General features: G+C 30.8%; 1 protein-coding gene across 1 annotated transcript; it reads right to left on the minus strand.

Moving 5' to 3' along the window:
- Nucleotides 1-857: 857 nt before the first annotated feature.
- On the minus strand, nt 858-1,790 carry LOC107874096. Its single transcript, XM_016720973.2, has 2 exons — nt 1,572-1,790; nt 858-1,205 (listed from the first exon to the last, which is right to left on the minus strand). The coding sequence occupies exons 1-2, from the start codon at nt 1,788-1,790 to the stop codon at nt 858-860; spliced, it is 567 nt and encodes a 188-aa protein (XP_016576459.1).
- Between the last annotated feature and the right edge of the window lie 10,754 nt (nt 1,791-12,544).

The raw sequence follows: 12,544 nt of genomic DNA on the forward strand, positions 1-12,544 counted from the left end.
AAGTTAAGAAATAAAAATGATCTATTTAATTCAAACCAAGAAAGACCAATAATCAAGAAGTTTTTAGAACCTAATTATATTTTCATGATTAATAATGGATCAAAAAATTTCATTAGTGATTTCTGACGGTAATGTTGAGAATTAAATTATCAAAAAATAGTAATAAATTTGGAATAATTTTAGTAAGAAGATAAATAGAATTCTACTTGTCTTTGATATTTTTTTTATGAAGTACAATCATAAGGAAATAACTACCAATTATCAAAGTTAGTGTGGTTAATTACCTTTAAAATGACTTGATGATGTAACAAAGTTAGTACACTGACAGTGCATAGAAGTTAAACTCTAATTTAAATGTGTAAAAAGAAAAATTTTAATCTCAACACTTGTTTTCCCTGGAAAAAAAGAAAAAGGCCTGTTTTCACCATGTAATCAGGATTATTTTTAAAAAATTATTGATTACTCCAACATATTGAAAGGGTAAAACTTCATTCTTTTTGGCTACCAAAGTATGAATATGTTCGCCCAACAAATAGATCACCAACTATAGGTCTCAAAGATATCTGACACTGTTGATGTTTACAAATGAAAAAACATAAAATAAAAGAATAGGAAAAGAGACATATCTTATTAAGGTGAAAAAAGAGTGGTTTAAATACATAAAATCTTAATAAATCTGCAGTAACTCAAAAACAGAATTTCCTATAATTAGGAACTAAGTCTACCTATAGCAACAATTGAAAACTAATATAAAAAATATCTGTCTTCTGAAAACAAAAGGCACATCAACAGTTATGTCGTCATGCCAACCCAATATCAATTAATAGCTCATGAGGCAAATTTCAACACTCCTTGTATCAAGAGCTGCGAACTCTAAGTTTGTTTCTCAAGAACTCAAATTTGCTTGTTGAAAGAGCTTTTGTAAAAATATCAACCAGCTGCTCTTGTGTTCTGCAATATACCAAATTCATTAGACCATTCTTTTGCACTTCTCTAAGAAAATATAGCTTTACATGAAGTTCTTGGCTTTCTAGAAATACTGGATTGTGAAAAATAACAATGACAGCTTGATTGTCCACAAATATCTCAGTGTTTTCCTTCATCTCCAAACCAAGATGGCAAAAGATTTTCTTTATCCATAAAGCTTGGTTGACTGTAGTTGTCACAACTGTGAATTCTTCCTCTGCACTTGATTGAGCAACAATCTTTTTTTTGAACACCAAGAAAAACATCCAGCGCCAAAATAAAACAGTATCCTGAAGTACTTTTCATATGTTCAGCAGAACCACCCCAATCACTGTAAAAAAATCCTTGATGTTTGAAATTTTGACACTTGCAAAATTTGAACCCATAATCCATTGTACCTTTGGCATATCTAAGCACTCTTTTTGCAGCTTTCATATGCAATTAACTTGGAGAATTCTAAAAATGGGATAGTACACTTACAACATATAATATATCTGGCCTTGTTGCTGTAAGATACGTTAAACTTTTGTAACTTTCTTTTCGTACTCGTTCAACACCATCATCCTTCATTAGATTCTCTCTTTGATTCATAGGCGTGCTCATACTTTTGCATTTTCTATTCTAAATCTCTTTAGAATCTCCTTCATATATTTCTTTTGACAAACAAAGACTTCATTCTGAGTTTGCTTAATCTCCATTCCCAGAAAATAAGTCATCTCTCCAAGATCAGTCATCTCAAATACTTTCATCATTTCCTCCTTGAATTCTTCAATCAGCGCTATATTATTTTCTGTCACAAGTAAATCATCAACATATAGAGACATAATAATAATGATACTAGAGCCAACTTTCTTAACATAAAAAGTCGGTTTACTTAAGCTTCTTTTGAAGCCCAAGTCTAGCAAATGGTTATCCATGCGGCTATACCAAGCTTTAAGAGTTTGTTTTAACCCTTATAGAGCTTTCTTTAATAGATAGATCATATCTTTATGTCTCGGTACACTAAATTCTTTTGACTGCTCAACATATTTTCCTCCTGCAATAGACCATTCAAGAAAATAGATTTCATATTCATTTGAAAAATATTACAACTTTTCTATGTCATTATAGCTAAAAGCACTCGAATATATCCAACCTAGTTACTGGAGAAAAAGTATCAGAAAAATATACTCCCAAACTTATGCATAGCCTTTCACCACCAATTTTGCTATGTTATTGTTTATTGAGCTGCCTGGATTGAGCTTTTTTTGTAAAATTTATTTAACTTCTATCACTTTTCTATCTAGTGGTCTTTTCATTAGCTTTCAAGTTTGATTATTTTCTATCATATCCAGCTCCTACTTCATTTCATCTGTTCATTTTTGATCAATTTTTATTTCCTCGTATTCTGCAGGTTCAAAAATAATAATATTGCATCTCTAATGAATATCAGAGTGACCTCATTCCCCTAATAGATTGATCATCCACCAATTCATCATAATCAAGCTTTGAATTGTTCTTCGAAACTCAAAACTTATCATTCCTATCCCATTGATCATATTTTACGAATTGAACGTCTCTATTTATCATAATTTTTCCCGATTGAGGTTGAAAGAACTAGTAAGCTTTAGACAATAAGCTATAGCCAATGAAGATTCGTAAATCTATTTTTTTATTTAACTTGTCTCTCCTAACCTTTAGAGAGTAAGAAAAACATAGATATCTAAATATTTTGAGGTTTTTAAAATCAGGTTTGAAACCATATCATGCCTTGACCAGAGTCTTTCCTTTCACTGTTCATGTAGACAGTCTATTCAGCAAGAGAGTAGTTGTGTTTGTTGTTTTTGCCTAAAACTTTTCATTAGATTTTTCTTATGAAACAGGCATCTTGACATCGCCATGATTGTTCTATTATTACTCCTACTAACTCTATTTTACTGTGGGAAGTAAAGGACAGTGAGATGGTGCTCTATTTCAGCTTCTTCACAAAAAACATGTAATCTATCAGATGTATATTCAGTTCCATTATCTGATCTAATAACCTAAATCTTACAGACCTTCTGATTATTCTCTATCCAAGCTTTGAACTTCCTTAAAATTTCAACAACTTCGTACTTAAACATCATAAAATAAATCCAACACATTTTTGTTAGATCGTCAATGAAAATAATAAGCGACAGAGTTCTTTGTGGATCACAGAGATCGATATGAATGCGTTGTACTTCTCTGTAGCTCTACATATGGAACTTTTAAATGAAAGTCTAGTCTGCTTGCCAAGCAAACAAGCCTTATATCTTGAGATATACTCCTTCAAGTTTGGTAAATCATTTACCATTTTGCTTCTTTTGCATAAACAACAACACTTTGTGATGATAATCCCCAACCTTTTATGCCATGTTTCTACAACTACGGACTGACTTGAAAAAGCTATGTGTTCCTCATCTAATGAATTCACAAGAAACCTTTTTCCCTGCATTTTAATTCTGAACATTTCTTGACCACTAGGATCACTGATAGACATGCCTTGTCATCTAATAATAATTTGAATTTATTTTTCAGCAGTTATTCAATACTTAATAAATTTTGATCAAGCTTAGGAACAAACAACACATCATAAATAAGTTTTGTGCCTTTATAATTCTTAATTGTTATAGTCCTCGTTCTTGTTGCGGAGAGGTGTTCTCCATTTTTTATCCTGATTCTTGATTTAACTGATCTATAAAGCTCTCTAAAAAGCTTTTCATTACTGGTCATGTGGTTCGTACATCCACTACAAATAAGTCAACTTTTACTTATATAAGTTTGCATAACAAGTAGCCACAAATAATGATTCTTCTCATTCTTGGTCTGCAATTTGTATATCATTTCGTTGTAGTAAATCCTTCTCTTTGTAGATAATCTTGGCATGACCAAGTTATTGACACTTTCGGTATTTCATGTTAGGCTTTCTCCAACACTTAAACTGTGAATGATTTATTCTCCCACAATATTAACAAGAAGGATACTTGCCTTCTTTGTTATTACCGGTGGCAGTATTCTTATTTCTTGCAGATGTAGCTTTGTAATTTCCTTTCTTTCCTTTTCCTTTATTCCCCCTAGCAGCACTTGAACCAAGCTGTAACTTGGCTTGTAGGGCTCCCTAAATGGATCCTTCTTGCCTCACCATCCTTCGTTGTTCTTGTGCCTACAGAGCACTCAATAACTCTGTCAATCTAACCTTTGACAGATCTTTAGTAATGTGGCAATACTTTCCTCATATCTTTCAGTTAAGGTTTTAAGTATCTTTTGGATTATTTTATTGCCATTAAGTTCAATTTTAAGTATCCTTACATAATTTGCAATCACAAGCAACCTATCAGAATAATCCTTAATGATTTCAGATTCCTTCATTTGCTATATCACAAATTCTCTAACCAAGTTCAGTATTTCCATTCCTCTGATTCTTTCATCTCCCCCGTACTCTTTCTTGACGAATTTTTAAATTTCTTTGGCTGAATTATATGTCATTTTTCTACTGAAAATGGTGGCAGAAACTGCAATGAAGAGATAGGATTTAATTTTGGACTTTGTCTTTCTTTCCTTATGGGTTTCAATCTGAGCCATAGTTGGACTCCCTGGTAGAGTAAGCACTTCGTAGTCTTCGTCGACAACCTTTCATAAATTGCAGAACTCTAAATAATCTTGCATTTTCACTGCCATGGCTTGGTAGTTTTCTCCATCGAAAACTAATGGAGCTATGGCAGAAAAAGAACTTGCATTCTTCATTTTTTGAATGGTGTTTTGTAGCCACAGTTTTGGATAAACACTTAGAAAAAAAATCTCATAAGTCCTGTAAGAAGTGAGACTCTGATACCAATTTGTAGATATTTACAAATGAAAACATACACTAAAAGAAGAAAAAAAGAGAGATATCTTATTAAGGTGAAAAAAGAGTTGTTTAAAAACAGAAAATCCTAACAAATCTACAGTAACTAATGTAGTAATTCAAAAACAGAACTTCCTAATAACTAGAAACTAAGTCTACCAACAGCTACATGCCTAAAGACTAGAAAACTCACAACTAATAAACTAATACAATACAGGAAATAACTTTGTTCTGAAAATAAAAATACACATCAACAATCATGTCATCATGCCAACCCAACATCAATTAAGAGCTCATGAGGCAGATTTCAGCATGTATTGTTTCTAACAATCCCCTATCTTGGTTTTTTTAGGTCAGGTACTTGCAATTCCTATGAAATATTCATGATAATTTATTGGTCGAACGCACAATTCATCTTATATTTAATTTTCCTTTAAATTATAGGTACACTCCGGATATTTAAAACTTAGCCACTTATTAAAATACTATACAAACTTGTTATAATTTGTAACATCTCAATTATATTACCGGGCTAATCGTTTGTTCATAAATTCCTTGATTGGATTTGTTTTTTTGTCCGAAATGAAGCAATGGCAATTGGCGGGGATCTTGAAGAGAGTGATAAATGGTAGTACTAGTGGAGGGACCTGACCAATTATAAGATTTAACAAAATGTTTCGAGAAAATTTCATCCATAGACATTTAATTGTGCGTCTATTATACAAGAATAATTTTTTTTTTAATCACACCAAAGTCATTTTACTTAAATGATATGGTAACTGTTAATTAATACATTTACTTAATCAAGTACAGTTAATATACTGAACTAACATTTTATACAAAGTTTAAATAACTATTTAAGTTTATATAAAACATTAATTTTTATAAATATCACAAATACTTATATAATTTTTCATGAAAATTTTAATTATTCTGAATATGCTAATTTACTTTACACCTTAAGTTCATGCATTAAAAGAAAGTCGTGAGTCAAAACTTATTATTCAAAAAAAAAAAACTATGATATTTACCTATATATATTTTTTTTATCTTTTTTATTAACTTTATTCACTTGATTAAATTAAACTCATAAATAACTTCAAGATATTTACTTCACAATTCATGAAAATTATACCCACCATAGTAATAGATTAATAATCGATTATAACTTGAAAAATGATGAAATAATTTTTTCTATTTGTAGGGAAAAAAGTAAGAAAGGAAAATACTATTATTTTCTTAAAATAAAAAGTTTCGAACCAAAGTGATATAAGCCAAATTGCTGGATATCAATTATATTTAATTTTAATAATTAAAAAATTAAATAAATTGATTTGATTTTAATGTTAATCAAGAAAATACCCAAATGAAATATGAACTAATAAAAATATTGCATGTGAGTTTTAATATTAATTAATTTAAACAATTATATAATATAATACATTGCTAAATTAATAAAATTAATCATTTTTGCTAAATATTCTAATTATTTGTATAATTTTTTTTGTATATTGAACTATGTAATACTTATAATTATCTTTTAGAACATAATTTTTCTTCAAAAGAGTTACTTGGGGTTTTGGGCTGTAGGTGATAAAAGAGTTTTAAAATGAGCTGTAGGTGACACAAGTCTTAATAATTGAGTGAATGTACAATTACTTTATTATAGATTAAGAAAGTTGGAAAAATTTTAAAATAACCCACAAGTTTTTAAATTTACACTTTGATATAAATGTTAGTTTATATAACGAAAAATAGAGGAAAAAAGGTGTGTTTCTCTCTCTTCTCATCCGTTGTTGTCTTCTCTCTTTTCGCGATTTTTGTTGTTCATTGCTGCTGCTGCTTTATTCATCATCTTCTGCTTCATTATCATCTTCTTATACTTCATTATCCCCTTCATATTCTTCTTGTTGACCATTGTTGCTGTTGTTGTTACCGCAACTGTTGCTCTTTGACCAATTTCTTAGGTCAAATTTTGTTTCGTACATCACTTTCAACTTCGACATTTACTTGATAGGAGACTTTGGTAAGTCAAATTATACTTTTTAGTTGAATTTGTCATCTAGGTAACTGCTAGTGTGCTTTTTTTTTTTCCAACAATAACTAGCACGTGAACATGAATGCAACATAAGAGCCATCTGCTTAAACAAATTCATAATCTGTTGCACCAAATAGATATTCTGTTGCAATATAAGACTCATATGTTGGATTCATATTTATGGTTCTATAGTGCCCGTAACATGAATTGAACAGATGGGTAATTTGTTGCACCATATTAGTAATCTATTCTAACAAATAATTAATCTGTTGCACCAGATTAGTAATCTGTTCCAACAAATAATTAATCTGTTGCACAAGAATATTTATCTATTGCAACATATTATAATTCTGTTGCAACAGATGAATAATTTGTTTCAAACAACACAATATAGCTCCTGTCACAAACCCAACAGATAACCTATATGTTGATCTCTTGCTATTGATACTGGATTTAAATTATTCCTTAATCATAGACATGTTTGTTGAGAAGAAGAAATATACAGAATAAAAATTAAATATGAACTAAAACCTGAAAGTGGATGAAACATAAATTTTTTTACTAAACAAAAAAATAAAAATACATAGGTAAAAGAAATATTTCATATGTTGGATTCATGATTATAGTTCTATAGTGCCCGTAATATGAATCGAACAAATGAGCATTCTGTGACATATTAGTAATCTGTTCTAACAGATAATTAATCTGTTGCAAAAAAATATTTATCTATTACAACATGTTATAATTTCATTACAACAGATGAATAATCTGTTTCAAACAACACAATATAGCTCCTGTCACAAACCCAACAAATAATCCTTATGTTGATCTTTTGCTACTGATACTGAGATTCAAATTATTCCTTAATGGTAGACATGTTTGTTGAGAAAAAGAAATAGACAATATAAAAATTAAAACGTCAAAGTGGATGAAACATAAATTTTTTATTAAACAAAATAAATATAAATAAATTTATACATAGGAAAAAAATCTAATTATTATTATTATTATTATTATTATCATCATTGTTATTATTATTATTATTGCCAGCCAGCCAACCAATCTTCAACCAGAAGCAGCAACGCCATCCTCATCCTGCGGATCTCCCATAACACCCTTACTCTGACAGCGGTCAACTCCCACTGTATATCATGAACCTACCTCTGCAGTTCTCTACGGTATCTCGTAAAATAATGACATCCCACACTGGATCAGCCATATCTAAAACACGTATAAATTGACAAAAAACACAAAAATAAAAGGAAAGAAAAGAATTCGAAAGCAATACAACATAGATTTACACAAAAAATAAGAATTTTTTTTATTAGAGAGTGGGAAAAGCTACCAAGTCCTTGAAGAGAAAGTAGTTGAAGGTGTAATATGAAAGACAAGATCAAGAAATAAATAGATATGTGTAGTAGAATGAACGAGTAAGGAGAGACCTATTTATAGAGGATAGAGTTTGAATGAGTTAGGCAAAAAAAGGCGCGACTGTTCAGGTCCATTTATTAATTATATTCAAACTGGTGACTTTTTAATTACTGTGGAAAGTTATGACTTAATTAGTTCTTTTCGGTAACCGCTTTTATTGAGTTGTGGCAACAGATTATATATCTATTGCATTAGATAACCCATCTATGACAATAAATATACTATTTGTTGTAACAAATCTTCAATTTGCTACATTAGATAATATATCTGTTGCAATATATATCTTTTTAATAATCATCATATCTTTATCTTTAATCCAAATTTGGTGACTTTTTTATTATATAAATTAAAAAAATAGATTCAAAAACAAAAGGGGTGACTGTTCACCTTTATTTATTAATTACATTCAAACTGATGATTTTTTTTATTACTGTGGAAAGTTATAACTTGATAAGTTCTTTTCAATAACTGTTTTTATTAAGTTTTGGCAACAAATTATATATCTGTTGCATCAGATAATCCACCTGTGACAACAGATATGCCATTTGTTGCAACAAATTTATAATCTATTGCATCAGATAATATATCTGTTGCAATATATATCTTTTTAATAATCAACATATCTTTATATTTAATCAAAATTTGGTGACTTTTTTATTATATAAATTAAAAAAATAGATTCAAAAATAAAAAGGCACGACTGTTCACCTCTATTTATTAATTACATTCAAACTGATGACTTTTTGATTACTGTGGAAAGTCATGACTTGATAAGTTCTTTTCAGTAATCATTTTTATTGAGTTGTGGCAACAAATTATATATCTATTGCATCAGATAACCATCTGTGACAACAGATACACCATTTGTTGCAACAAATCGACAATCTATTGCATCAGATAATATATTTGTTTCACATATAAGCTATCTTTTTTAATAATCAATATATCTTTAATCCAAATTTGGTGACTTTTTTATTATATAAATTAAAAAAATAGATTTAAAAATAAATATGTCGAAGAGTCACGATCAGTTATTAAAATTAAATAATTGTTCTTTTACGGTTATAAATTGTGTTTATCATTTATTTTTTTATTTTACGAACCATTTTTCATATGTAAAAGGTCATGACTAAAGACTTTTCACCCTCTCAATAATAATAATATAACCCTTTTTTATTAATAATCGCTTGTTGCAACATATGATCCATCTGTTTAGGTAGATTCGATATAAAAAAGGAAAATACATACGCTAGAAGGAAATGTACATAACCTATTTATTATTACTACTATTATTATTATCATTATTATTATTATAAGTATTACTATTACTATTTTCATTTTCTGAAGAACAATTTTCATCCAGCAGCAGCAGGACCCTCCTCTGCCTTGGTCTGAATTCAACCAAATCCCTCTGGAGTTCATTATACTGCCTTCGAAGTTTTTGGAAGGACTCGATATAAATATTTTTGTAAAAATCTGGATCAGTCATATCTGAAAGTGTAGTAGTAGAATGAACGAGTAAGGAAGGGGTTAGTCAAAAAGCCACGACTGTTCATCCCTTAATTAAATAAAACTGGCGACTTTTCAAATATGTAAATTAAAAAAATGGATCTAAATAAATATTGTAAAATCTTTATTGTATTTCGGAAAGAAAATAAAATTGGTTTAAAATAAATCTAACAGATGCGTAATCTGTTGCAAAATACATTCTATCTGTTGGATAATTTACAAAATATTGAAACTGTTACAACAGATGTATATACTTGTTTGATATTTCCAACAGATAAGTCCTATGTCGCACCAGATTGATCATATGTCATAACAGATGTCTATAATTGTTTGACAATTTAAATAGATGTGGCATCTATTGCAACTTGTTAGTTATCTATTTATCAATTTAAGCCATAGATGGGCAAAGAAGAATGAGGTATGTGCAGATGGATGGATCCCCTTTCATGTGTGGGAGTTAAGTATTGCTGATGAGGTCATCGGGACAACACACACATAGTACAATGTTTTTGTGAATGTAGTTTTTAACTGATTAGGTACTAATCATTCAAATAAGATCCTACATTGTACAGTTAAGTTTGATGGGTTCGAATTGATAAGGCCGAGGGCCCCATGATGATGGTGCCGATACCCTGTTACGAATAACTGACGATTGTTGCTCATATTTTTACGTATTAAATTTTGAGAAGGGATTAATATTTGCTATCATTGTAGAGATCCAATAGCGATTGGACTTAACTTTAAGTGTGCATTGGAGTCTAAGAAGGCCTTCGAAGCCTCGCACTGTATCAAACAAGAACGAAAAACCAATAGAAATTCCCCTAGCCTAAATTTATATGGAAGGGTTGTTTAAGAAAATGATTATACGCCAGAAGGAGTAGAAGGGGAATACATGCGAGGAAAAGGGGAGTTGATGAAAGACTATATCATCTGAAAACTAATTGAAGAGGAGACATACGGTCGCAAGGAACTTCTAGTGAATCTGGCCAATGAAATTGACTTAAAATATGAGAAATCTGAATCAGGTGCAAATATGAACGTGTATCCAATAATGTAAATCGTCTGTTGTTTCTCTAAAAAAAATAATGCAGATGGACACTTTTCTAGGGAGCTGCGACTAGGAAGCATGGTCGGGATAATCACCTAGATAGAAAATAGCAGAAGACCAAGAAAGTAGCCTCGCGAGCATCAATGGTTGAAATATTGTACAATAAGTCTAGCAAATTTGCGCCAATAATAGCTACAATTAAAATAAGAAATCTAAGCGAGGGCTGTAATTTTTGAATTTTAAATAACATTCCATGCCTTCTTGTTTGTGGTTCCGATTAGGTCCACTGTTGTTGACCTGAATGAAACCACAACTAAGATTGAAAGAGAGATTGAGTGTCATTAATTCCTTAGAAATATAGATATAATTGATTGTGTTTTCTAGCCTTAGCATGCTTTAAACATATCTTAGAAAAGATCAGATGCTTGCTGTAGTATGTGAATCCCGATAATTTTCAAGCTTGCCTCTAACTTTCCAATTTGGTCTTTAAGTTTGTCGTTGTTGTCTTTGAAGTTGGTATAGAGTTCTTAGTCTTTTGTGAGTTTGATTAGGAATATTTTCTCCTTCAAAGTTATGGCATTGTAGAAATCCATCAGAACACTTTTTTTGGAAGCCTTAAATGATACATGGAGGATCGCTATGTTTGTTTTAGGTCAAAATGTGTTGATGCACACTCAAGCAGTGGTCCCAACAATTGAACTACTAACTTTTATAAAGCGTTGCTCAATGCAGCTTGCACAACCAACCTTTAAGAGATTTGATAAATTAATTATCAAGGAGTTACGTAATGTTTGATCTAAACTGACTCTACCAAGTCTATCAAACGTTACGTCACTCCAGGCTCATTACCCTATCAAAACCTTTACTCGAGTTAGTGGATAAATCAAATAAGCTCAATCTCTCAGCCTTTCTGCTGATCGCTCTTATTCCATATAGATGATAGGATATCTGTCATGCAAAAGCCTACACCGTCGACAGAAATTCTTGCCACAACGAAAGTCTTTAGAAAGCATGACTAGTAATCTCTCAATATCACTTTTATGACTTTCTTGATGTTTCTTGCAATTATATCAGAATGGACAAACCAAACTAAGCATAATTGCTCGCTATGTCCATTATTCCAATAAATTGGCAAGAGACGTCAAGAAAGTCATAAAAGTGATATTGAGAGATTACTAGTCATGCCTTCTAAAGACTGTTACTGTGGTAAGAATTTCTGCCGATGGTGTAGACTTTTACATGGCAGGTATCTTGTCCTCTATATGGGAGAAGAGAGATCAGCAGAAAGGTTGAGAGATTAATCTTGTTTGATTAGTCTACTAACTTGGGCAAAGGTTTTTGATAGGGTAATGAGCCTGGAGCGACGTAATGTTTGATGGGCTTGGTAGAGTTAGTTTAGATCAGACGTTACGTAACTCATTGCTAATTAATTTATCAAATCCCTTGAAGGTTGGTTGTGCAAGCAACATTGAGAAACTCTTGATAAAAGTGAGCTGTTCAATTGTTGGGACCACTGCTTGAGTGTGCATCAACACATTTTGACCTAAAACAAACATAACGATCCTCCATATATCATTTAAGGCTTCTAAAGAAAGTGTTCTGATGGACTTCTACAATGCCATAACTTTGAAGGAGAAAATATTCCTGATTGAACTCACAAAAAATCAGGAACTCTATACCAACTTCAAAGACAACAATGACAAACTTA

The sequence above is a fragment of the Capsicum annuum genome, chromosome 6 (genome assembly GCF_002878395.1).
Source record: "Capsicum annuum cultivar UCD-10X-F1 chromosome 6, UCD10Xv1.1, whole genome shotgun sequence".
Classification (NCBI taxonomy): domain Eukaryota; kingdom Viridiplantae; phylum Streptophyta; class Magnoliopsida; order Solanales; family Solanaceae; genus Capsicum; species Capsicum annuum.

Bases quoted from the DNA above. Each gene is read 5' to 3' on its own strand.
- LOC107874096 (XM_016720973.2), bottom strand. From the start codon at position 1,790: ATGTCTCTATATGTTGATGATTTACTTGTGACAGAAAATAATATAGCG. The intron at 1,206-1,571 runs GTATGAGCACGC...TTCAAAAAAAAG, and splicing joins TTAGAATAGAAAATGCAAAA to ATTGTTGCTCAATCAAGTGC.